Source organism: Emydura macquarii, unplaced genomic scaffold, assembly GCF_026122565.2.
Source record: "Emydura macquarii macquarii isolate MOO-44397 ecotype Brisbane River unplaced genomic scaffold, CSIRO-AGI_Emac_v2 contig_383, whole genome shotgun sequence".
In the NCBI taxonomy this organism is placed as follows: Eukaryota; Metazoa; Chordata; order Testudines; family Chelidae; genus Emydura; species Emydura macquarii.
The window spans coordinates 8,775,451-8,800,258 of record NW_027130520.1 but is presented as its reverse complement, the minus strand read 5'-3'; the positions used below and the strand labels follow the sequence as shown (position 1 = coordinate 8,800,258).

At 38.6% G+C, this 24,808-nt stretch overlaps 1 protein-coding gene across 1 annotated transcript in view; it reads right to left on the bottom strand.

Annotated features, from left to right (window-relative positions):
- Positions 1-24,808, bottom strand: part of RIMS2 (regulating synaptic membrane exocytosis 2) — a 738,692-nt gene that overhangs the window by 497,214 nt on the left and 216,670 nt on the right. The window contains exon 6 of the mRNA XM_067537355.1: positions 3,471-3,781. Within this exon, the coding sequence (XP_067393456.1) occupies positions 3,471-3,781 (311 nt within the window). The remainder of the gene's footprint in view (positions 1-3,470; positions 3,782-24,808) is intronic.

Here is a 24,808-nt window from a genome sequence, read left to right as displayed (position 1 = left end):
AAAAACTTATTCCCTTTGTTGAGCTCTCTTGTAACAAAATTCTATCAAGGTGATATCACATCCAATATGCTTACCTAAGTGGCTGGCCATTTTGATCCTTCAGTTGCTATTAAAAAGATACATCTGTATTATTAAATATTCCAATTTATATTTTTAATAGAAGATATAAAATCAAGCCCCGCACTCTTTAAGATACTTTGGATATGGTAGCTTATCCAAAACTGGAGGGATTAGAAGATGGAAAAGCTTCTTAGGGCATGATCAGCAATAAAAAAAAAATACTTATAGGCTAATAGGTATTGCTCCATTAGCTTAAGAACCTATCCCAAAATACCTTATAATTTAAAAAAGAAAATATTTTATTATTACTAAAATGCAGTGTAATATTTTAATGGAAGGATAAATTAATAAAATGCAAGCCTTCACTTTTAAAATTTTGTTTTAAATAAAATTATAATTCCTTTTAAAAATATTGTTACCATTAGGACTACCATAGTGGTAATGCAACACACTGTCACATAATGATCCGTGTTTGAGACATAGTTCAGTCCCCGGATTTTAACCCAGCACCCCTCACAGAGCCTGACAGAAGGACAGTCTGGCGTCCTTCTTAACAGACGCTATGACCAGCTCAGGAAAGAGAGGTTCATGAATCAGGAGGTGTCCTATTCAAGCTCTCCTTCAATGAGAGGAAGATTGTCTCAATGAATATTAAGATGTGTATGACAATTAAGGGAGATTTTCTCAGTACTTAAAGGACCCTCTAAACCTCAAGGATATGCAGCACTTACCATAGAAACAATTTTAGGTGTGTTTGTTACACAAGTTTGTATGGATGTTAATTAAGAGACAATAGGATGAGTAAGTATCCAAAAAAAAAAAAAAAGAAAAGAAAAGAAAGAAGAGGCTGCATCTAAGGAGCAGCCTGGATTAATATAGTCTAGTTTATTACCCAACACAAATATTTTGGGTTAGTATATACCACATTATACAAATGCCTGCCAGTACTAAGACCTGAATGGGCCTATGTTTTTCATAGAATCATAGAAGATTAGGGATGGAAGGGACCTCAGGAGGTCATTTAGTCCAGCTCCCTAATCATTTTTGTTGCTCTCCACTGGACTCTTTCCAATTTGTCCACATCCTCCCTGTGTGGGGGGCCCAAAACTGGACACAATACTCCAAATGTGGCCTTACCAGCGCCGAATAGAGGGGAATAATCACTTCCCTGGATGTGCTGGCAATGTTCCTACTAATGCAGCCCAATATTCCGTTAGCCTTCTTGGCAATAAAGGCACATTAGAATCATAGAATATTAGAGTTGGAAGGGACACATCTAGTTGCTCAAAGCAGGACTATATCATCCCAACCAGGGATTGTCTCATTGTCTCATATCCAGTTTCTTGTCCACTGTAACCCTAGGTCCAATTCTACAGAGCTGTTGCCTAGCCAGTCGGTCCTTAGACTGTAGCAATGCATGGAATTCTTTCATTCTAAGTGCAGGAATCTGCACTTGTCCTTGCTGAATCTCACCAGATTTCTTTTGGCCTAGTTCTCCAATTTGTCTAGGTCACTCTGTATCCTATCCCTACCCTCCAGCATATCTACCACTCCCTCACCTTAGTGTCATCTGCAAACTTGCTGAGGGTGCAATCCACTCAATCCTCCAGATCATTAATATGTTGAACAAAACCGGCCCCAGTACCGACCCCTGGGGAACTCCACAGTTCTCAGAATTCTGTTCATTTATGCTAAGCTACATCCCACAATACCTTGCAATAGTACAACTCAATATTTGGCATAAGAGATAGGAAACTTGTCAAAAATCAAGATATATTTGTTCTATATCTTGGTATAAGCCGGGGAAGTACCTTCACGGACCAGGATCTGAAATGCTAGTATCCAAAACAAAGATAAGAAAAGATACAGAAAAGTTAAGGGATTAGGAGGAATTGAGGATTGGATTTTAGGGACATATAAAGAGTTTTGTAACTTGTAAAATTATCCTATAAACACTTCTAAATGAAATGGGTAACTTTGGGAGCTCATCTTCCGTATAAGGTGAATGTAACAATACTGTGTGAGAAGGATTCCCTAAGACTAGTATAGTATTGAATGTTTTTTCTCCACTATATTATTAATGGCTTTCAGCAATAAACATGACTGATATTGGTTATTTGGTCTCTTGAATATATTTCATAATGAACCAAGTGTAGTCAAGCAATTGACTATACAATTTATCCACAAGTTGGAATTGATGGTCTTAATAGGAATGGATGGAATTCAAGGACAGAGTATTTTTCCCTGTTTGTCTGTTTTATTCTGTACTGTGTATATTTATATTATTATGCCTGTATTTAGCATTTTAGACAACAGCATTTTAAAAATCTAAATATATAGATATAGAGATATAGATATAGCCCTTATACAGGAATTGAAATACTGCTGAGGAGATGGGGCACCTGTCTTATTATCATTATAATACTATAGGGATGCATGATTCCATTTTCTAGGCATAATTATGGAAAAAATTAGAAATAGAATACGTTTTTTTTCTCCCATTGTGCCTGCTGCTCTTTAGCAATGAGTTCAACTGCCAGCTTCAGTATTGTGTAGCTCAGAGACAGTGAATATAATTAAGGAGCACTTGAAGCCACTCAGCACTGAACTTGTCAACTGAAATCAGAGCAAAGGGCAGTAGGCAGAATAGGTGAAGCAAAAAGGTCTGATTAATTACATTCAACTTTTTTTCAACCAGGGCAGAAAATAGGAATTAGATTTGGTGAGGCGGGTGGAAGAATAGTTGCAATTATATTAATTTAAAAAACAGTTGTAATTTCAGCCAGTGATAGGTGACAGTAAGAAAAATGGGTTAAGAATTTTTTTTATATTAATAAAGAGAAATGAAGTTTAAACCTGAGGTTGGAAACTCTGAGGAAGATCAGTGCTGATGTCATCACTCAAAGATATTATAATATTCCATTCAAAATACAGTAAGCATTATGCAAAGTAACACTGAAAATCTGAATGACTTCCAACTTCAACACCACCACACCTTCTCATGCCTTATTTTTTAAGTATTGGTAGTAATCACAATACCTATGCCAGAAAGTTAGTGATCACACAAAATTGGGGTCTACATGTTTTATAACAAGTATACAAAGAGCGTATGGGGGAAATGAGTTAAGCACAATACACACTTTCAGAATCACATTTTCAGGTGTGTCATGACATTATCATTTTTTGGCTAATACCTTTTTTGAGAAGGAGGGGATGAAGAAGAAAGCATGCTCTCTGCACCTTTCTGAACACAATGAAAGGCTCCTCAGCTGCTTACCAATTAGAACTGTTAAAAAAATAACCTAAAAATATATGTAATTAGTAGATGCAAGAGTCTCATATAGGATTTGTAGAATAAGATCAACTTCAACAAACTCTCTTATCAATGTAAAGAAGAAACAGTTCCTTACCTGTCTGAAGTTGTGTCACTTGCAACCTGGTGCTTCACTCCTGAACCATTTTTAATTGAGTTTTGTCTTGTGAGCCCTTGAGATCTATTTTTGTCCAAAGCTGGTGTAGATATTTCACCTGAGGGTCCTTGGTACTGGGACTGCTCCTGCAGCTTCGCTTTTTTCTCCTGAGGTGCTTCCTCGTTCCGCAGCCCTCTAATACGTTCTTGATCAGGGTGCTGTGGTGTATTTGATCCACTGTTGTAGAACCAGGCTCCTGATTTTGTGAGGATTTCTTGTTGTTTTCGGCACAAGTTACATACCCACATTACCTGTACATAGATTTAAATGAAAAACACATTAATTTTGTCAAAGAATGCAAAACTAAAAAAGTTTTAGTCAAGCATATGTCATTTGACTGCTAGTTCTGGAAGCAGAAACAGGAGTATAACTTCACTTCTTTAAAATAAAGTTACAGAAAGGTTATTAATAAGCATAACAAAATATGCCTAGACAAATGTGGAAAGAAAAGTTTTTTTAGTAAAATATAATGCAAGAAAGAATTTTTGCTTTCATTCTTGCTTTTCCTTGTACTGTAATGGGAAAGATGGTAGATGGATTTGCAAGTTGTGGAAACAGAAGAGAAAAGGTTATTATTAAAAGTATAACATGATAGAAGCAAAAAGGGGGGAGGGGTAAAAATATAAGAGAATGGATTAAATTAAAGAAAAGTCAGGGTTAGGAACTTTGGATCAGATCTTCAGCTGATCCAGATAAATTTTGATCAGATCTTCAGCTGGTGTAAATAAACATAATTCTAACTTACACTTTGCTATGTGAACCTTTATATTTAATTGTAGGGCTCAACAGGGCATGTGACTTGATTTTTAAACTACTGTAAATTAAACTGATTTAACAAATACAAAGGTAAAAATTCAATATTTATGGGAGGGTGTTGATTTTTAACAAAGTGGAGATATTAACTCTAGTTATATGTCAATAACTGATTATTCAAAAATGTTTTGAAACTTACCAATTATATAACTATTACATATTTTGTGCTTAGTTATTTTTATTATTAAAATGTGCTCGCCTAAAGGGTCTTGAGATTGTAATTTATTCCACTAGTGCAGGACATTTCCAGCACTAGGAAACTTGGAACTTAATTATGTAGCTAACCTTACCATGGTACAAGCCAAATATATAAGTCTATATGCCAGAAAAGGTCCAAAGAGTAAAAGCAACAGTCATATTTTACAAACTCATTTTAATAAAACAATCCGTCTGTTTTGATTTGTTTGTTTTAAAACAATTTATATAGTACTCATTCACTAATCTATTTTAATTCCTTCCTCTTTTCATGGCTCAGCTTCTCTAATCTAATTCTTCTCTCTTTTTGTACACTTCCTTCTACTATTTTGTGGTCTATGTGCTGACATTTTTATATATCATTTGCACACATTTTTCAAGATAACCACACTCAGCCATGGGTATGGATGATCAGCCCTGCAAATCATAGTTTGATCAACCATTCATTTTTATTTTACACAATAAAACACTCAACCAGAACTTGCTTAATGCTCCTGATCAGTTTTTTTAGTAAATGTAACTAACTAGATTATCCGATCCTGGAGGTATAACACGCTGTGTCTTACTCAAGTAGAGAGTTCAGTACAGAGAAAGACATCACACTGAAAATGTAGTACGTATCTCTTAACACAACTGGCTCAAACCATGAGAAAATATCCAGTACGAAGAAGCTACAAACTGCAAGGTACTTTTACTCTCCAATGTGTTATCCAGTTAAAAACTTGGGCCAAGCTGCCTAATCAATTCTGACCAAAAACATTTCTGTGGAAGCCTCATTTGGAAGGTGACATAGAAGAGAGAGGTCCTGCTAACTCTAGACTGAGTGGCTTCTTCCTCATTTGTAAACTGCTAGGATGATGCCTGTTTCTCTAATGTTCTGAGGGGGTGTCCTTTTCATTTTCACTGTGACAATATCTCCATCATTATTATTCAAGCTTTGAGAGCTCATTACTATTCAATTCAGTGAGATTTTATTGGTGTGACAATAAAGCATTATCAAAGTGTCAAAAAGAGACAGACCCTCTCAGTTATCTGTCTGAGATAGGCATGATCTCCCCAAAAAGAATATCAGTGAACCACCTGGTGTGTCAGACTTGACTATCTTCTATATATAAATATTCTGAAGACAGGTTTGCTATGTATTCCACAGATAAGTCAGAGTATAGACCAAAGCTCCAAGATGAAATTTTAGAACCAAAGCAGGGAGACATATTTGTCTTCTGAAACAGCATTAGGTTTTGTAATTGATGACCAGTGAAGCCTGTAATCAGAGGTGGTTCGGAATTTTTCAATGTTTAAAAAAAAAAAAATCAGAAAATTTACCAAAACCAAAACTTTTTCTGGGAACATGTCAGTTTTGATTAAATTTTGTCCAGAAGGTTTCTCAAATCCAAGATAGAATTTCTACTCAAAATGAGAATGAGAGAGAGAGAGACCCTCCTAGAATATCTAAATTATTTACAGAAGGAGGAAGAGCAGGAACTTGACCCTAGATCTTAAACATCCCAGTTGAGTACACTAACCATTTGGTTATTACGGGACCTTTCTTTTTCTCTTTCTGTTTTTTCATGAAAAACTTAGAAAGGTCTCCATTTTGTTCCACTGTGAAATGGAAAAAAAATAAATTTTAAAATTTTTCTGGGGTGGAAAAAACATTTTCCATCTAGCAATACCTGTAATGCCTTCTGCACAAGCAAAGTTTCTGCTGAATAAAGCTCTAAAATTTTCACATACATAAAGGCCCAATCCTTCAGTTATTACTCAGTCATAGAAGTCAATGGCAATTTTGAATGAGTAACCCACGGCAGTATCAGATCTCTAAAAACCTTTTTTCCAGTATTTTCCTGGTATTGTTAGAGATTTAAAATGTCATTGAAACCAAGCAGCACAAGCTGAACAACTCAGCATATAACTTCTTAGTCCCCAGTTACATTTTTCTCTAGAAGAGTGGCACTTCAGGATGATCAGCATTTTCACTTTTGCCTCCAAGCAATGTGATATAGGTGATCAGTCCTTCCCATAGAAGATGGTTGGAGGTTTCCCCCTCCAAGAGTCATCAGCTGTGCTCCTTGGTTAGCTAGAGTCCGCTGTCAGAGAGAAATATACCAAATTTCTTCCCTTATATCCCTCTGTGATTTAATGAGCTGCCTCTGCAGTAATCACAGCCTCTGCTGGGCTGTGTAGCTGAAAACCTAGCTCAGCACACGAAGCACGGTTGCCACTGCCACTAGACAACTGAGGAAACAGAAAATTTTATGATAAAAGTTTGATCAACATCTGTTTGTCCCTTTCTTTGAAGGCACTACTCCAATCTTAGTGGTAGGAATCTGTGTATCATGTTTTGTCATTTCATTTCCATCTCTAAAGTTTGGAATCTGTTTTTCATAGACTGCCACTGAGATTGGATCAGCTCCTTTGTTTCTGATCACACTTCAGGGAAGCAATCATATCATATCCAATTGACTGTCAGCAAAATCAAATTGGCTCCAAAGATATTTCACAATGTTTTTTATACACTTCCACAGCAAATGGACCAGATCTGAAGGAAATTATACTATAAATGTTTAAAAGACAACTCTACAAAACATGAAAATAAAGGAAATTAAAAACAAAAAGATAAATTAAAGTGTTCCATAGTAGATTAAACTTTTAAATTCAGCTTGCCAATAATATATAGTCCTTTGCTTTTCAGATGTTTTTCATCATTTTACCAGTGTTTGCTAATATCAGAAATACCAGCTGCAACTATCACTTATTTTCAAATACATTCCATAATTTATTCAAGTAGAAAACTGCTTCTTACATTTAGATGTTCAGATTGCTGAGGTAAGCCATTACAGTTTTCTTTTAAAGTAACATTAAAGAACTAACAAAATGCCACTGTCACATATGTAAACATACTTGTAATGTACACAAAGATATTCAGACTCTGATTTATTAGAAGACAAAGTTGATTTCTACATCTTATTCCTCAATCTCTAGTAGCATTTCTATTATTAAAAGTATTTATTTTCAGTAGCACACACAACATGCTAATGTTAGATTTTGTTTTAAAACTGAGAAGGACTGATTCCTGCCCTAATGAAATCACAGTCTAAAGACAATCTGCAAACTGCTGTTGCGTTTTAACTACTCTATCTATTGATTAACAACAACGTAAGGGGAAAATATACAACAAAACAATATGTGCCATGGAAGATTGTGGGTGTGAATTATTTTAAAAATTAGTACAGTGTCCATCTTAAACGGGGGAAAAGGCAAAATTCTGCTCTCTAACACCTCTAATCATTTTTATTTTCTGAAGTTTGTAAAAAACTTGCATCCTAAAAGGTTGCCGGTATCTTTTGAAATACACACGTACATTAATTCACAGTAAAGGATGAAACACCATCTAGTGCCTACAGTAGGTATTGTTGATGTTCCAAAAAAATAAATATTCCAAAAAGTAAATGTCACAATAACTATATAAGATATATTAAAGATGATATTTCAGTATGAACTTTGAATTTAGTTTATTTTTCAAAACATATTTTATTCTTTTTTTACATAGCTATCTTTTTTTAGCCAAGTACTGGTCCAAATTGAAGGTAAGATATAAATTTACTTCAAATCTCCACCTTATTTGACTCTACACAATCTGAATCTGTACAAGAAACAGAGAAGTTCCAAACGTTTTAGTATGGGCCTTCCTTTACTCCATCAATATTTAAAGAACATAATATGATAAGTTTCTGACTACAACCACGCCCTCTGAAGAGCACTGGTGGTTAGCACCTCCACATTTGCAGCAACCTATTTGAATAAATAATTATATTCCCTACTTTCATAGCAACTATCTTAATGTAGTTGGAAAGGCAAGAAGACACCTCAAAGACAGAAATGCAGTTTAATCAGCCACTGTTTGGAGAAGAGCAATGAACATTTACATAGAGGATAAAAGCGACATCTGCAGCAGTCTCAGACATAGCTAGACTAGTAAGTATGATTTCTATGTACTTTGTTATATCAATTTACCACTTGGCAGTATGTAGTAGTAATTCTTCTTAACAATGGAACAAAACGTATCCATTATTTTAAATTCATTTATAGTTGAAATGTATAAAATATTGTTTATTTATAAACAACCATTGCCCCCAGATTTCTTTTAAAGTAAAAATACATCTTATATTTAATCAAATGGATTGAAATCCCAAGTCATTTTTATTTTAAACCTCTTACAATAAATTATATGAAAAGTAAGATTCCTATATCTTGCAGAAAAATTATCATTTGCTGTACTTCTGGATAATATTAAAAGTACAAGGTGTATCACGTTAAATTATACAAAAAATATAGGTCTTATAATAGTTTTAATATTTAAGATTTAAGATTTAAGATTATTGATAGAGGGGTATAAGCAAAACCATAGATCATGTATTTTATTGTGTACTAGTTACAAGTTTGATTGTGATCACAAATGCACTATATTCCAAAAGCAATGAAAGACCAGATCACCTGTTTATGTTCAACAAGCAGATGAAAGTTTATTTTTAAAAAGGCTCAACACATGTTCAATTTGTCACTGCCTTGTACATTTGTATCAGAAAATAAGTATCTAAATAAAACTAAACCAAAGTTAACAAAAGCTCTATTGGATCTATTTAACCAGCATCACATTATATCTTTTATCTGGTTTAATTTTTTGTTATAACATTATTACAGTAACTAGGCTATTTAGCAGAAATAATAAAAGGTATGTTAGAAGTAGATTTTAGGCCCCAAATCCATAGTTGAAATGGCACTGAGGCTCTTGGAGCAAAAGTCAGTGCCAATTATTGCAATTCTGTCAATCGTATAACAATAGGGGATCCCAGATACCTGGAGCAGATTGTAATATTAGTGTGATGTTTATTGCTTATGCACCCCGGACTTTCCCAAATGTGGCAATATTTTTTAAAACATTTTATTTTCTCCTCATATTCCAGTCAGATAAAATGCTTTAAACAGTAAATCCTGACCTGAATCCAGATTGTGCCAGGTGTAGAATGTTAGTTTCAATTAGATGAGCTTGTAGTTGGCCAAACATCAACTTCACTAATCATGTTTACTAATGTCAATCCTTTGTACCAGTTATTGATGCTAAAGGAGTCAGTGCCATCTTGGAACAGCACAATAATTGAAGTCAACCTGTGCAAAACGGGTTTCTCTGAGAAGTGTTTCAATCTCTGTTTTGATCACTGCTGGAGATTTGGAATAGAAACTGGTGAATCAGCACTGGGATTCAGCAGAATGAGTCAGATGTTTCCGGACAGTTTTTGGAGGACATAAGAAAAGTTTCTTAATCAATTAGGATTATTCAAATGGTCAAATCTGTGGCCTTGGACAATTTGGCATTATTTGTTTTTTCCTAGTGCAAACTGGGATCAACTTTATCATCCATCTCGCTGGCTCCAAACTATGCCTTCCCCATTTTGTGTATGTGCAAAATAACAATAAGGGATTTCAATGAGCAATTAGTTTAACCTCTGTTTCTCTTGGCGGGGGTCACTTCTGGGCTTAGTCTAACTCGGAAAATGAGAGAATGAGCTACATTTCTGGAGAAGGATATTTTGCCTAGTCATCTGTTTCTTTCTAAGGCACTGAAGCTTCCAAGAGCTTTTCAGCAGCATACCAGCAGCGCTGGACATTCTAATATTAATGGTGCAAGACACAGGTCATTAGCTGTTAGGTATACTTCCTGTTGTAAACAAATATGTACCTTAAGAAGCCCTTTGAATCAAAATAATGTTCTTTGGGATTAGCCACAAATATTTATTCTCATCCTACTTGGTTCCATAAAAGGTTAAAACACAGACTTTCGTCAGATTTCTAAACAAGAATTCTCATATTTTTCTTGCCTTCAAGTTTGGATACTCTAGTAACTAATTCCAGAATTTACTGTACATAGAGAGCTGAAAAAAATTAAACATTTGGATTGTTGGGGAAACAATTATTACTTCTTACTGGGCACTCTCTGATTAATGCAAACCAATGGCTTATGATTGCTAAAGTGTCTTACTGAATCATGTCAAAGATCATTATCCATATTTCACAGGGTAGCTGGCCCTCTCAGATGGTCAGGCACTCAGCTTACCTGTAACAGACTCTGATAAAGAGAACAAACCAATCCTGATCCACATGAGAGTAGCTAATTATCTAGGAGGAAATGACAACTTTCATGCAGTCTCCCCCGTTACATGCTAAATTTTAACACAATGAATGTCATCAAATCGGTGACTAAACATCCTTAAAGGACTCCCAATCAGAAAGCAATGGCAATAATGGCCCGTATCAGAACCAAACCTTCCTATTGACCCATCGCTGAGTATTATGCAGCTCAGCATCGAGGGCTTATCCAATGCAAAGTGTAATTACATCGCAATGATCCTGCACACTCAAAACATCAATGTCTTTGCACTACAAGAAACACACCTGAACAGTAAAGGACACCAATCGAAGATCAACATATATTTCCTTATATCTGCAAGCCATCACCCCAAATATGGACTCACACCATATGTAAAACGTGACCTTATGGATGGAATGCCTATCACGAACCCCTATTCAATTGCCATCAAGATCAGCAATTTGACAGTTGTAAATGTGTACAAGACACCGTCAATGGAATGGCCACGTCTAGTGTTACCAACACCAAGCTATCCTACCATCCATGTCAGCGATTTCAATAGCCACCATACTCTGTGGAGCTCTAAGAAGAATGACCATGCTGGAGAACAGCTGACTTCCTGAGCTTTCATCAAAGACCAGCACCTCCTCTATGATGCCAAAGATGGTGGCACATTCAGATCAGCCCGATGGAGGAAGTGCCACACTTCTGACCTTTGTTTTGTGTCACACAACATCAGCAGCCACCTGATACTATTCACAAGGTCAGTTCTCAGTGACTTTCCCCACAACCAAAACCACCAATAGTGGTTTATAGGCCTACAAGTTCCATTCATTTGATCCCTCCCAAAACCATGTTGAAATCTACAACCTGTTGATTGGTCCTGCTATGCAGCAATAATAGAGGGTTCAATAAACCAGATCCAACCATATATATCCACTGCTTTGTAGGCCTACTAATATCAGCTGTCAAATCGAGCATTGCAAGGGTCTCTAGAAAAGCATTCACTCCTGCTGGACAGAAGGGAGCGAGGCACTCTTCCGGCAATATCAAGCTGACAAAAGCCCTGAAATTGCAACGGCATTGCTTGAGTCTTTGAACTTAGCAAGAAGAAAAAGGTTGTGTGAAACCATGATGGTGCTTGACTTCACAAGGTTAAGCTGCAAAACCTGAAAGATCCTCAGTCTTTTAAACAGTGCAGCTCCAGTAGCTTACAAACCACATTAAGTAAGTGCAGGTGCCATCTCTGCACAGTTAATTGCCACCTCCCATGTGCCAAAGGATAAAAACATCAGGCGGAAAGTCCACAGATGACTTTATCATGCACTGAATCAGTACCAGTTGTCTTCATCCCTTTCTGACCCCGATCAGTAGATGAAGTGGACAAGGGTCTCTCCAACATAAGTCCAGGAAAGCAGCAGGAATGGATTGAATATATCCAGAATTACTGAAGAATTTTGGTCCGAAGGCAAGAAGGTAGCTGGCAGATTTCTTCAGCTACATCCACTTTTCTGGCATAATACCAAAAGAGTGGAACGTAGCCAAGATCATAGCCATTTTGAAGTCTGGAAAAGAGCCACTGACCCAGAAAGCTACCTGCTCATCTTCCTCCTTAGCAGTTGTTATAAATTGTTGTAACAGTTCCTACTTCAAAGGTTACAGCCGATCCTGGAGCAACTGGTCCCTAAGAGCAGGTCAGATTTAGAACTGTCGCAATTGCTGTGACCAGGTGTCGGCCTTAGCCAAGTACATAGAATCTGGCTACCAGTAACAATTAAAAACAGCAGCAGCATTCATTGATCTTTCTTCTGCATATGATACTGTGTGGTGAAAAGGTCTCCTTCTAAAGTTATCATTAGCTTTCCCAAGCCAATCAACCATCAATTCATCACCAAGTTGCTGAATAATAGAAGATTCATCATATGCATTGGTTTGAGGCGTGGATTGAAGTATTATATGCAAATTCAGCATAGCACATCAGGGGAAACCAATTGTCCTGGTGGGCTGGATACATGCATCATTCAGGATCTGGTGGATCTTGGTTGAGAAGGGGTCATTGGAGAGCAGATGGAGCACATCAGACTGCTGTCGATCATGCTGTTGATAAAGGGTGAATACATTGAATACTGTGGCAGAGTGTTCTTCACTGAGCTCAAGATATTCCTTCTTGAGGGATAGGGATAGTTTCTAACCCCTGGGCAACAGGTCACAACAAAGTCAAATCAAGTGAAGAAGAGGGACCTTTGATTAAGGCATCTAACAGTTCATAGGTACTCCAGGATCTTGTCATCTGTCAGAACTTGGATGAGGAAATTGGGCTCCTTCTAGGAGATGGTGCCACTTCCTGAAAGCCACCTTTATATCCAGTATCTCCTTGTTCCAAATATCAGTTTTTTTTCTGCTGTGGACAGATGCTAAGGTAAATGCTCTCTTACTTTGATCAAAGGCTGATTCAGCCTCAATGAACCGAGTGAACTGGGCCCCCTTTTGCAAGAACATTGTTTTGGGTGCTAGCAGGCTAGAGAACCCTTTAATAAATTGCCTATGGAAACTGGTGAACCCCAGGAATCACTGCATCCCACAAAGTCTTTGTCAGGTATTGCAACCAGGTTTTGTGGCCCAGTCAGATATTGCTGCCACCTTAGGCAGGCCCACAGTGAGTCCCTTGGGAAAGATGATATATTCCACTGTGTTCTTATAGAACTTGCATTTCTCGAACTTCACATAAATGGTGGTTTTGGCAGAATCTATCCAAGACAGTGCACACGTCATGATTGTGGAGGGCCTGACTTTTGCAGAAAACGAGAATGTCATCCAGATAAATAATAGCAAACTGATCCAGCATGTACCTAAATATGTTGTTATGAAATGCTGGAAGGTCACTGGGGCATTGCACAATCCAAACGGTATGACCAGATACTTGAAATGGCTATACCTGATATAGAAGGCGATCTCTCACTTTTCTCCTTCCTGGATCGTCACCAAGGATAAACTTGGTGGCAGTCCAACTTTGTGAGGACTTTGGCAGAGTGGAATCTTTCCAACAGCTCAATAATAAGTGGTAAGGTTTTGGTACCAGTTTCAGATGATAATCTTATTCAGATCTTGGTAGTCCACACAAAGTTGAAGGGAGCAGTCTTTCTTCACTATGAAGAAGAATGGAGCCCCTGCTGGGATGTGGAGGGGCAAAAGAACTCCTTCTGTAGGTTTTCATTGAGATAGCTTTGGTGTGTCTCTACTTCCAGTTTGGAGAGGAAGTAAGTGCGCCCAAAGGGAATCTCTGCTCCCAACTTGATGATGATGTGGCAGTCATAGCTACAATGGCTCGGTAGGGTTTTGGTTTTCTTTTTGTTGAACACATTGGCATAGTGTTGATATTTAACAGGAATCCTTGGAACCATTGGGATGTCCCAGGGGTTGCTCGAGTTACTTTTGGATACTCCCTTCATGCCTATGAATTCTTTTGAAAATCAAATACACTGCAAAGGGTTCCTGGTCCCAGGTCGGCTTTTGAGAAATAGGATTGTCCACACAGGTGTTGGGTGATGAGCCAGGGGATGCTAAGGGTAACTGATGAACATGGTGCACAAATGAGTCCAAACTGGAGAATTTCTCAGTGGCTCAAAGGGTAGTTACTTCCCTGAGAGCTGCCCAGTGGATGACCAGTTCTGATGAAAAGAGTGACCCACCTATTGACTCCACTAACTCGGGGGAGTCCTTGCGCTTAGTGGGGATAATGTGTGCTCATGCAAACTCCAAGTCCATGACACTGCCTGAGGCATCCAAGTCACCAGCACCTCTATGCTGATGTCAGGCATCAAAGGAGTGCCACTCAGCCCAACTGCCTACCCCTCAATCAGGGCTCAGGCTTAGCATTTCCTGACCAGGGCACAAATTAGATCAGACACTTTATGCAAAGTGTTCTGGCTCCGTGCAATATATCCAGAGGCCCAATGCCCTGCATCAATTTTTCTCCACATTGGAGAGGTGGGGCTGGGCCTAATTCACTTGCATGGGTTCAGGCAACATATGGAGAACTGGGTCAGAGCTGGCAGGGCTGGCAGGAACTGGTAAGACCATCTTTTTTTCTTGGCGACGTCTAGTCGGGTAGTTGATCTTGATGCACTGGTTGCTTAAGGCATCCAGGTCAGGTGAGGATGCCACCTCAAATTGTCCCAGGAGCAGACACACCCAAGACAAGACCTCCTGAGTAAGCAGACTAATAATCAATTCCATTTGGGCTTGTATCACATTCTGGGGTTCAATCCAGACTAGTGAGGTGTTGTGTCACCACCTGCCCTGCAACCTGGGGTGCCTCACAATGCTTTGCTGCTGTAGCTCCCAACCTGGGCCCCTCATGAACAGCCAAACACCATGCAGGTCACACTCTGCCATCTGCCAGCTATACATCAGCTACATTCTGGTTTCCAGCATCCTTGGTTTCTGCTTACAGTGTGACCCCAACACACTCCCAGTCCTGAATTTTCCCCAAAATGTGTGTTCTGCACTGTCCAGCCCTCTCCTGGACAGTTTGGATATCAGAGGTCTGTTGCCTTCGTAAGGGGTCAGTGTACAAGAGTTCACTGCTTTAATTGGAATTGCCAAACAATTCCGTTTAAATACAACACTGGATTAATTTTGATTAAAGAATAAAATAAGATTTTCAGTGAGTTCAAGAATAAGGCATTAAAGTCATAAGTGGTTATAAGAGAAATAAAGATAAAATGCTTTCTAGTGCTAAAACTTAAACTAGATTTGGTTCAAAGTAAAATCCCTTACCACTTGTTCGCAGCAATATTGCTGACCAAATTCTCAAGTTAGGATCTGCCCTCAAAGTCCAAAGGGCTGGTTCCTTTGTCTGCTTAGGTAAAAAGCGCGAGAGAGAGAGAGAATACCTGTGGTGTTTTTGCCCCTCACTTTTATAGTCCAGTCACCCTTTGAAATACATTTTTCTGAGAGTTACCTCTAGATAAAGTTCCTTCCAGCTGTGAAGACTGAGGCGTGGAGTATAGTGGCAAAAGAGTTTCCACATCGTTGCTTGTTTAAATGCAAATTGATCTATTCCTGTCCCACTTTGCTGCCAAAGAATGGCCACTAAACTGGTAATTACCAACCAACTATGATAACACCTGGCTAAAGGCGTCAGCTTTCTTTTGTCTTTGTGTAACAGGTTTACCCCCTCCCCAGACTTATCTAGTAAACAGATTTCAGTCATAATTTTAGCTTATGTTCATAACTTCATATATATATGAATATATATATATAACTTTATGATTTAGCTGAGGTTGGTCCTGCTTTGAGCAGAGGGTTGGACTAGATGACCTCCTGAGGTCCCTTCCATCTTGAATATTCTATGATAATGTTGTTACACACACTTCACCATGATATGATTGACCAGCAAATTATTAGCTTTCAAATGATATCTCACAAAGCATATTTTGCACAAAGACTATTACAATGGTGAATTGGGTGTGAATACACAGGTGCACTTGGTCAAAGCGTGGTCAGTGGGGTATAACTGTGGGCGTGGCAGAAATAGAAGCCAACACTGATTTAAGAACCCACAAAATTTGGTGTGATCACCATTGACCTTGTCCAATGGACCAGGGGCTGGCAGAGAGCAAAGGTGAGAGCTTAAAATGGTGCAGCTTGAGCTTGTAGGACCACATACTGTGCCTTCAGGGTAGTAACCTGGGCCTGCAAGGTCTGTAAGGCTCCCACACTCTCTGTCAAATTTCTTCTTTAAAAAATGTATTCTGTCAAGTTTTTCAATGGAGAAGCACCAAAGCAAGATGAGGAAAAACACAAAAAATACATTCTCCACCAGTTTGAGACTGGATTCTCATCCAGTGCCATATATGTGTCTGAACTGTACAGCCTGTTAGAAGGTAAACTCATGGGGGTAAGGAACATATTTTTCTCTAAAGTGTACCCAGATTGACAATGTTCAAATAATAATTGCCCATGAGTAGATGCAGCTGTGTTATACTGGTGTAAATCCTAGCTAATTGTTCTGTTGGCTTGGAGGTCAACAGAATTACTCTGGATTCACACTATTATAACTGAGGCAAGAATTTCCCCACAGTGAGTATTGTACTTAAATTTTTAGTTTTACTTTTAAAATAATTAAGTTTGTATTCAATATCAAGTGATTTTATTGCCTCTGTTTTAAAACAGAATAAATGTGCATGATTTTATATTCTTTATTAAAAATAATTCCCTCAACACTTAGTGCAAAATGATTTTTCCTGCTCTTGTACCGTATCAAATAGAGGTTATATTTTATTATGTATCCCTTCAACCATACTTTAACACACATGAGCCAAACTCACTGATGGTGTAATGCCATTTATTTCAATGAAGTTACATCAGGGATGAATTTGCCTCATTAAATCAATTACAGGAAAAGGGCCATTTCTTAAAATCGTAATTATTTGTTGTAAAATATTTTATAAAAACAGTTCTTTCGCTAATGATTTTGCTATGCCACTAATCTGTATTGCATTTTTTCTTTCAGACGGAAATGAAGATGCAATCAGTTTGGACAAATGCCATAACTGTTGCACTGCTTACTTGTCCTACATCTATACTGATGCATTTGGCTTTTTATGCTTGCCCCAAAAACTAGAAAGAAAATGGCTCTTAAGTAACTACAAGGATTCCAACTGCTGCTGTTAAGCAAAAGATGAAAAAGGTCATTACATGAGAATGAAATTAATGTCTTAATACTATCTATTGAAAAGTGTGTGTGTATTAAAATACACATACATACACTCACACTTTTTGTGCGTTTACCTATACAAGAACATAAGAACATATCGATGGCCATACTGGATCAGACCAATGGTTCATCTAGCCCAGTATCCTGTCTATGATAGTGGCCAGTGCCAGATGCTTCAAAAGGAATGGACAGAACAGGGCAATTTAAAGTGATCCATCCACTGTCATCCAGTTCCAGCTTTTGGCAGTTAGAGATTTAGGGACACCCGGAGCATGGGATTCCATTCCTGATCATCTTGGCTAATAACCATTGATGGACCATTCTCCATGAACCTATCTAATAGTTTTTTTAATCCAGTAATAGTTTTGGCTTTCACGGCATCCCATGGCAAAGAGTTCCATAGGTCAACTGTGCATTATGTGAAGTAGTACTTCCTTTTGTTTGTTTTAAACCTGCTGCCTATTAATTTCATTGGGTGATCCCTACTTCTTGTGTTATGTAAAGGGGTAAATAACACTTTCCTATTCCCTTTCTCCATACCATTCATGATTTTATAGACCTCTATCATATCCCCCCTTATTCATCTGTTTTCTAAGATGAACAGTCCCAGTCTTTTAATTCTCTCCTTGTATGGAAGCTATTCCATATCCCAATCATTTTTTTTTTGGCCCTCTACACCTTCTCCAACTGTAATATATCATTTTGTGATGAGGTGACCAGAACTGCATGCTGTATTCAAGGTGTGGATGTATCATATTGAGAGAGAGAGAGAGGGAGAGAGAACATGACTATGGAATGTAGCATAAAAGGCTAATTGCATGAGTTTGAGATGGATGGGTTACTTACAAGAGACACAGACATGTTAGAAGTCATGTGGGTCACCCCAAACAAATCAGCAAATTCCAAAGTGTGCAACCTCAAACTTCTACACCTTTCTATATATGCATTTTGACACAGTCTATAATTATATACTATTTCTCTAATAATAAAGTATCATAACTTTTTCCTATAATCTTAGATACATATACAATATTTTGTAATTTTGTGGAGACAGCCTGCTCTTCCTCCCCATATCTACAAACATAGAGGAAACACTGTCCCAAGCTAACTGAATTCTTGATAAAAGTGGATAACTACAGTAATTCAACCACAGAGAAAGGATGTTATATTGACTGGAAGAAGAAGGCACTTTGGGAGATTGACTGGGACTCTAATCACACTCTCTATTAAGGGTATTAGGGTTCATACAGTGGAAGTGATGTAGATTCATCACTACAACGGCAGCCAGAAATACTCATTTCTATCTTCAAGTGGTCCAAACACCAAAAACTTTCAAATCAGATGTGGACTTTGCCTGAGTTATTCACATGCTGGTCATGAGCAGGCAAAGCTATTGCAATGATCTCTACCTGTGAATGACCCTGAAAATTCTGAAAACTACAGTTGGTGTAGCCTGCAGAAAACTCTCTCTTGAGTAAAGCACTTCAAGAAGAGCACTGTGTACTAGTGCTCCACATTACATGCTAGGTGCCAATATACCACAGTCTCTAGTGCAAGGTCTTTTTACTTTTCATTAAAGCCCTAACTGGGTTAGAACGCAGTTATCTCAGTGACTACCTCAAGATTGAATTCATAATGCAACCACAATATACTAACCTCAATATTGTTCTTAGTGAAGTGGTTTAAGTGTACTGTACAAAATTAACGTTTGGCATAATTAAATTAAAATAAGTCTAATGTTCCTGGGTCACATGTTCTTTGTATTGCAGAGTCTCCTTTGATTAAAAAACTACAATTGTAACTGCCATGTTAATTTAGAAAAAAAAAATGCAATCTCGGATTATCGCAAAAATAAATCTTGTGTACCTTTTGTTCAATAACAACAGTGCACTTTGTCCTGCAGAGGAAAAGTAAACTAACTCTTCTTTGCAGTTCTTTTTAAAATGTACTATAAAATGGTGGCATTGATAGACCTATATGATAAATGGCAAGCCAATTTTATTTGTTCCCTTAAGAGCATGTATGTTTGCATAAACCATTCAGCAGCAATATTCCTTTATTGAAACAATTAAGGCCAGGATATCTGATATGCTAAATTTTTTTTCTACTTTTCCCATTTCTGTCTGCCAAGTAATGTGGGATTACACATTACAAAAGAAAAACCAGTTGAGGCACACTTAAGGCAATACAATTTTCCTATTCATATACAGACTATAAAAGCAAGTTATTAGTGAATACATAATTTCTCCACTTGCTTTACAGTTTATAAAGATGAACTAAATCCAACATCAATTAACAAATATTGAAAAAGTTATTTAAACCCAAACCCCCAAAACACTGTAGAAGCTGGTATGATCTTTGTGAAAGACGCTATGGATAATTTATACTTTCCCTATCTAAAAACTATATGAAAGCTATGCTAAAATTTGGTAGTAACACTCAGTATAGTCTTTGATACTCACATTATGAAAGTGTTTGGGAGCAGGAATGCTTAAATTAACCAGTCATGACTCTAAAGCCATGTTTCTACTGAGATGAAGTTGAAAGATGAGCAGATACAAGAAAGATGTTGATGAATGATGCCCAAGATGTTCAAAACGTGTAAAGATATATGGTAGATACGTCTACATGTTGACGGCAAATTCATCACATGCATAGTTAATATTTTAATTTCAGTTAACGAGATGACATTATGACGCCATCATAATTACAAACTTTTCAGCAATTTATATAGCTAAGGTGCTTTGTATTACTCCCAGCCTGACTCAAGACTTGTATTAATCTTATGTATACAGGTTTTAAAATGTAAGTAATTTATTTTTTAAAGACCTATAGTGAGAAAAAGATCTTAACTATGCTGAAACTCTGTTTACAAGAATCCACAAACATATGAACACATCAATTGAAATTCAATTAACTACCTGAAATCCAGGCTTCTCCGTTGAGCTCCTTTATCCTGAATGAAGGCATCTTTATAATTATGAAAGCCAAGGAATTTGTATGTTTCAAATCCTTATTATTTAAACGTTGGTGAAACCTTGTTAAAACACAGTATCTTCCCACTTTACATCATCTCACACCATAAACTCATTAAAGTCCAAGGTCTGCAAAAGCCGTCTGCATAAAGCCACTTGTGTTAGCTTGGTAACAACTGTCACGCTTGTATCTCCAATGTACGATGTACTTGACATATAAATTCTTATTTTCACACAGCAGATAGAAACAGCAGAAACACATTAACTCAGTATTAAATTAGAAACCTTATTCCAGGTGTAAGTCAGGCCTTTTTCACTTAATTCCTCAGGCTATCAGTAAAGTACTCCTTGTAGACATTATCCAAATAAAGCTCTAAGCAAACAGCACAGGAAAAAGAGAAAACCTGGGTATGTTTTCTACTTTACTCTATTACTAGTAATGACCTCATTATTTATATATATAGGCGCGGGTTTCCAGACACTGAAGCCAAATTTAGCTGATTAAATATTCATAGAGTCTCCTGCTGTGCCATAATGCCCAACTGTGCTCAAAGAATCCTAGGTGTGCTGTTACACACCTGTGACTGAAACAAGGGATTTGCTGAGCTAACTTTGATAAAGGTCTATGCCTGGAACTTAATAGCACTTGATATGGTTTCTGAATACTGCAACAGGTGGCAAATATAACTTAATGCTCAAGAACTGTTTAGCCTTCTGGCTCTGTAATTTCAAAGATCTCTATATTTGAAAAAAATGAAGTGCAGCTTTATAGATGTGCTATTATAAATTATATGTTCTCATATAACATTATGTTTCAGTAACAAAGCAACATTTTAAAACAACTTGAAGAAATATGGAAGAGATAAGCATATTTTATTTGTTATAATTTGGTAATTAAAGAAAAATCTATCAATGCCTAGAATTTCTTTTTCTATCACTATAATAGCTTAGTTATTAATATTAAAGGCAATAATTTTGTTTATAGGAGGCTTTGTATTAATCCCTTATTTGATTGTTTGTTTCAGTTTCTTATATGATCAGGCAAAGTATTACTAATTTCTTTGCTATCACAAATGCATAATGCCAGTATCTGTATCTAGCTGTGAAAGGCTATTCACATCTGCTCACTACATAACCACATGTTAGTTTTCAACCAAAAATTAGCATCATATGTGGGAGCCAAGAATACACGTGTGTTTTCCATGTTCAGTGCTCATTAACAAGAATGTTATGGGCTGATGCCACTTGCAGTCATAACTAATAAGATGAAATCAGAAATGTATAATATAGTAATTGTGCTTATAAAGCCTATTTTGAAGCTACTGTCACATCAAGAAATTATTGTAGGTTTGTTATTGCAGGTTGCAATTGGTGCTGGGTGTCCTGGACTTCCTCAAAAGGGAGGGCAAGATCCACCACCACATGTTTCAAGAGCTCTTGATATTGTCAGTGGGGAGATGGAGGCTAGAAGGAGCGCCTCATCCAGGGAATAAGATGCTACCATGGGCACTAGTGGTACTGATTCCATCTCTCCTTCCTCCTCCTCCTAGACGAACAGTACCTGGAGACACACCAGGAATGGGTGGTATGAGGTCATGGATGAAGCGAGATGACCACGGTAGGGACCCCAGGGCACCCAGAAATGTCAGTAGCAGGGATCACCTGACATCGGTGGTCCAAGGGGATAGTAGTACCACGGGTCTGCTGTGGGGTCATACGCTGGGGGATGAGGTGGTATGTGCCATGGGTCTGGACTCTGTCGGATGACTGGTGAGAACGAGGGCTCTGATTCTGAGAAGCTCTCAGACTCAGAGGATGGATCTGGCAGTGGTGGAGCTGGTGGACCTGGTGGTCCAAGGTGGGTGGGAGGGACATGCCTCTCTGGCAGAAGCAACAATGTTTCATCCACCAGAGAAGGCATGACAGAGGTGTCTGGTCCAGAAAGGAGAGGGAAACCTGGATATGGCAGCAGCAGTTCCTCAGTGGACAGCAGTGGTTCCTGGTGGCTGGGAGTGCAGGGAGCTGCGCAAGGCAGGCCACAGGGTCCAGGTGGTGTCACTGGTACTGAGAGTTTAGGCAGCAGTCACTGCAATGATGGTGCCAGGGCAGTGGTCAGAGCTGGTGGTGGGAGTTGCAGATCTCGCTAGCACTTGTCTTCACACTTTGTCCAGAGCATCTTGGAAGCTGGAGCTCAGGGAGGCAATGCTGCATTTGTGGGCAGTCCTAAAAAGGGACCTGCCCTTATGCCCATGGCCATGCTACTTGTGCTCATGGCAGGGCTTGTCAGATTTCATCATCACTGATGGATCTAATGCCTGGGAGGTAGCTGGAGGGGTGCTCGCCGCCAATGAAGGTCACCAAGACAGCAATTCCACCAGTGCTAGATCTAACTGCAGACACAGACACATAGCTTGTTCCATGAGAAACTTTCAGAGATGAAATTCCCTGGCCTCCTGCATCCAGGGTGGGAACAAGCAGCAGATGGTACAGTGGGCATGAACTTGGGTTTCACCGAAGCAATACAAGCACCTTTGGTGCTCGTTGCTCACAGAGAAGGAGCATGGGCACGAGTCACAGTTTTTAAAACCAGCTTGCTGGGGCATACTCCCCGGGAGTGGAGGTGTCCCCAACAAGGGTTACTCACCCTGTGCAGTAACTAAGGTTCTTAAAGATGTGTGTCCCTATGGGTCCTCCTTAGTAGGTGTGCTAGCATCCCTGCGTCTGGGACTGGAGATCTTCAGTAGCAGTGCCCATGCCGCATATGCACTCCTCCCCGTCTTATGTTGTGAGTGTTGATTATATAGCGCTGTGAGGTCCAACTTCCCTCAGTTCCTTCTGTACCACAGAGTCTACATTTGAATTCTGAAGCAGAGGGGTGGAGGGCTGGTAGTGGAACACTCAGAAGGACACACATCTCAAAGAACTTCAGTTACTACACAGGGTGAGTAACTCTCTCTTTTCTTTGAGTAATGTCCCTATGGGTGCGCCACAATAGGTGACTGTAGAACAGTGCCCCTAGTTAGAAGGCTGGGGCTTCAGAGTGACATCAACTAAGGAGGATAGAACAGTGCATCCTAATAGGGTATCAGATGCCACGTTGTGGGTGATTGCATAATGTCGGCTGAAGGTGTCTGTGTACGCCCAGGTAGCTGCCTTACAAATGTCCATAATCCACACATTATTCAGAAAAGCTATTGAGGTGGACAGCGATCAAGTGGAAAGTGTCCGAGTTCCAGGTGGAGACCGAAGTTTGTGTCATTGGTAGCGAAGGTGGATGCACTCTAAGATCCATTTTGAAAGACATTGTTTAGATATAACTGATCCCTTTGATCCTTTGGCAATAAAGAGGAAGAAGCATGGCAACTGTCTGAACTATTTGGTTCTGTCAGTGTAAAAGGCTAGTGCTCGTCTGACTTGTAAGGAATGTAGTGTGGCCTCATGCTTGTTGTCATGTGGTTTGGGGAAGAAGGAGGGAAGGTGAATAGGTTGGTTTAAACAGAAATAGGACAGTATCTTGGATAAGAACTTTCGGTGTGGTCGTAACATGACCTTATCTTTGTAGAAGATTGTGAATGTGGGTACGCCATTTGGGCACCTATTTCTCCTAATTGCTGGGTGGATGTGATGACTACGAGAAAGGCCATTTTCATGGATTGGTGCAGGTTGGAGCAGGTTACCATTGATTCAAATGGGGGGCTGGTGAGACAGCGAAAAATTAGACTGAGATTCCAAGGTGGGGTAGGTTCTCATACTTCAAGGTAAAGGTTTTGAAGGTCCTTAAGGAATCCTTTTGTCATTGGGTGGGTAAATATCAAATGACCTTCTATCTTGGAGTGGAATGCAGTAATGGCGGCCAGATGTATGTGAACAGAGCTTGTGGATAGTCCTGACCATTTGAGCTGTAGGATGTAATCCAAAATGAGTGGTAAAGGAGGCTCATTGCTAAGACTTGTTTGGCATCGTGACAAACTCAGAATCTTTTCCATTTATGTAAGTACGTATAGTGTGTTGTCAAACGTCTGCTAATTAAAATAATTTACTTTACCTCTTCTGAACAGGACATCTCCAGATCCCGGAACCATGAAGGAGCCATGCATTCAGACAGGGAAGTTTTAGATTCAGATGGAGAATCTGGCCTGCATCCTGCAAGAGGAGGTGTGAAGTCAATTGCAGGGTGATCAGTGGACAGATCATTATGCACAACAGGTAAGGATACTATATCTGTCATGGTCATGTTGGGGCTATGAGAATGACTGTGGCTCATTCCACTTGTATTTTGTCAAGCACTTTGAATAGTAGGGGAAAGGGTGGAAAGGTTTAGAGATTGGTGACCCAGACCTGCTCTTAATCTGAATTGTGGGAATTTGGTGTTTTTGGGTGTGGTGAACAGATCTATGTTTAAGAATCTCCAGCGGTTCAACATGTGTTG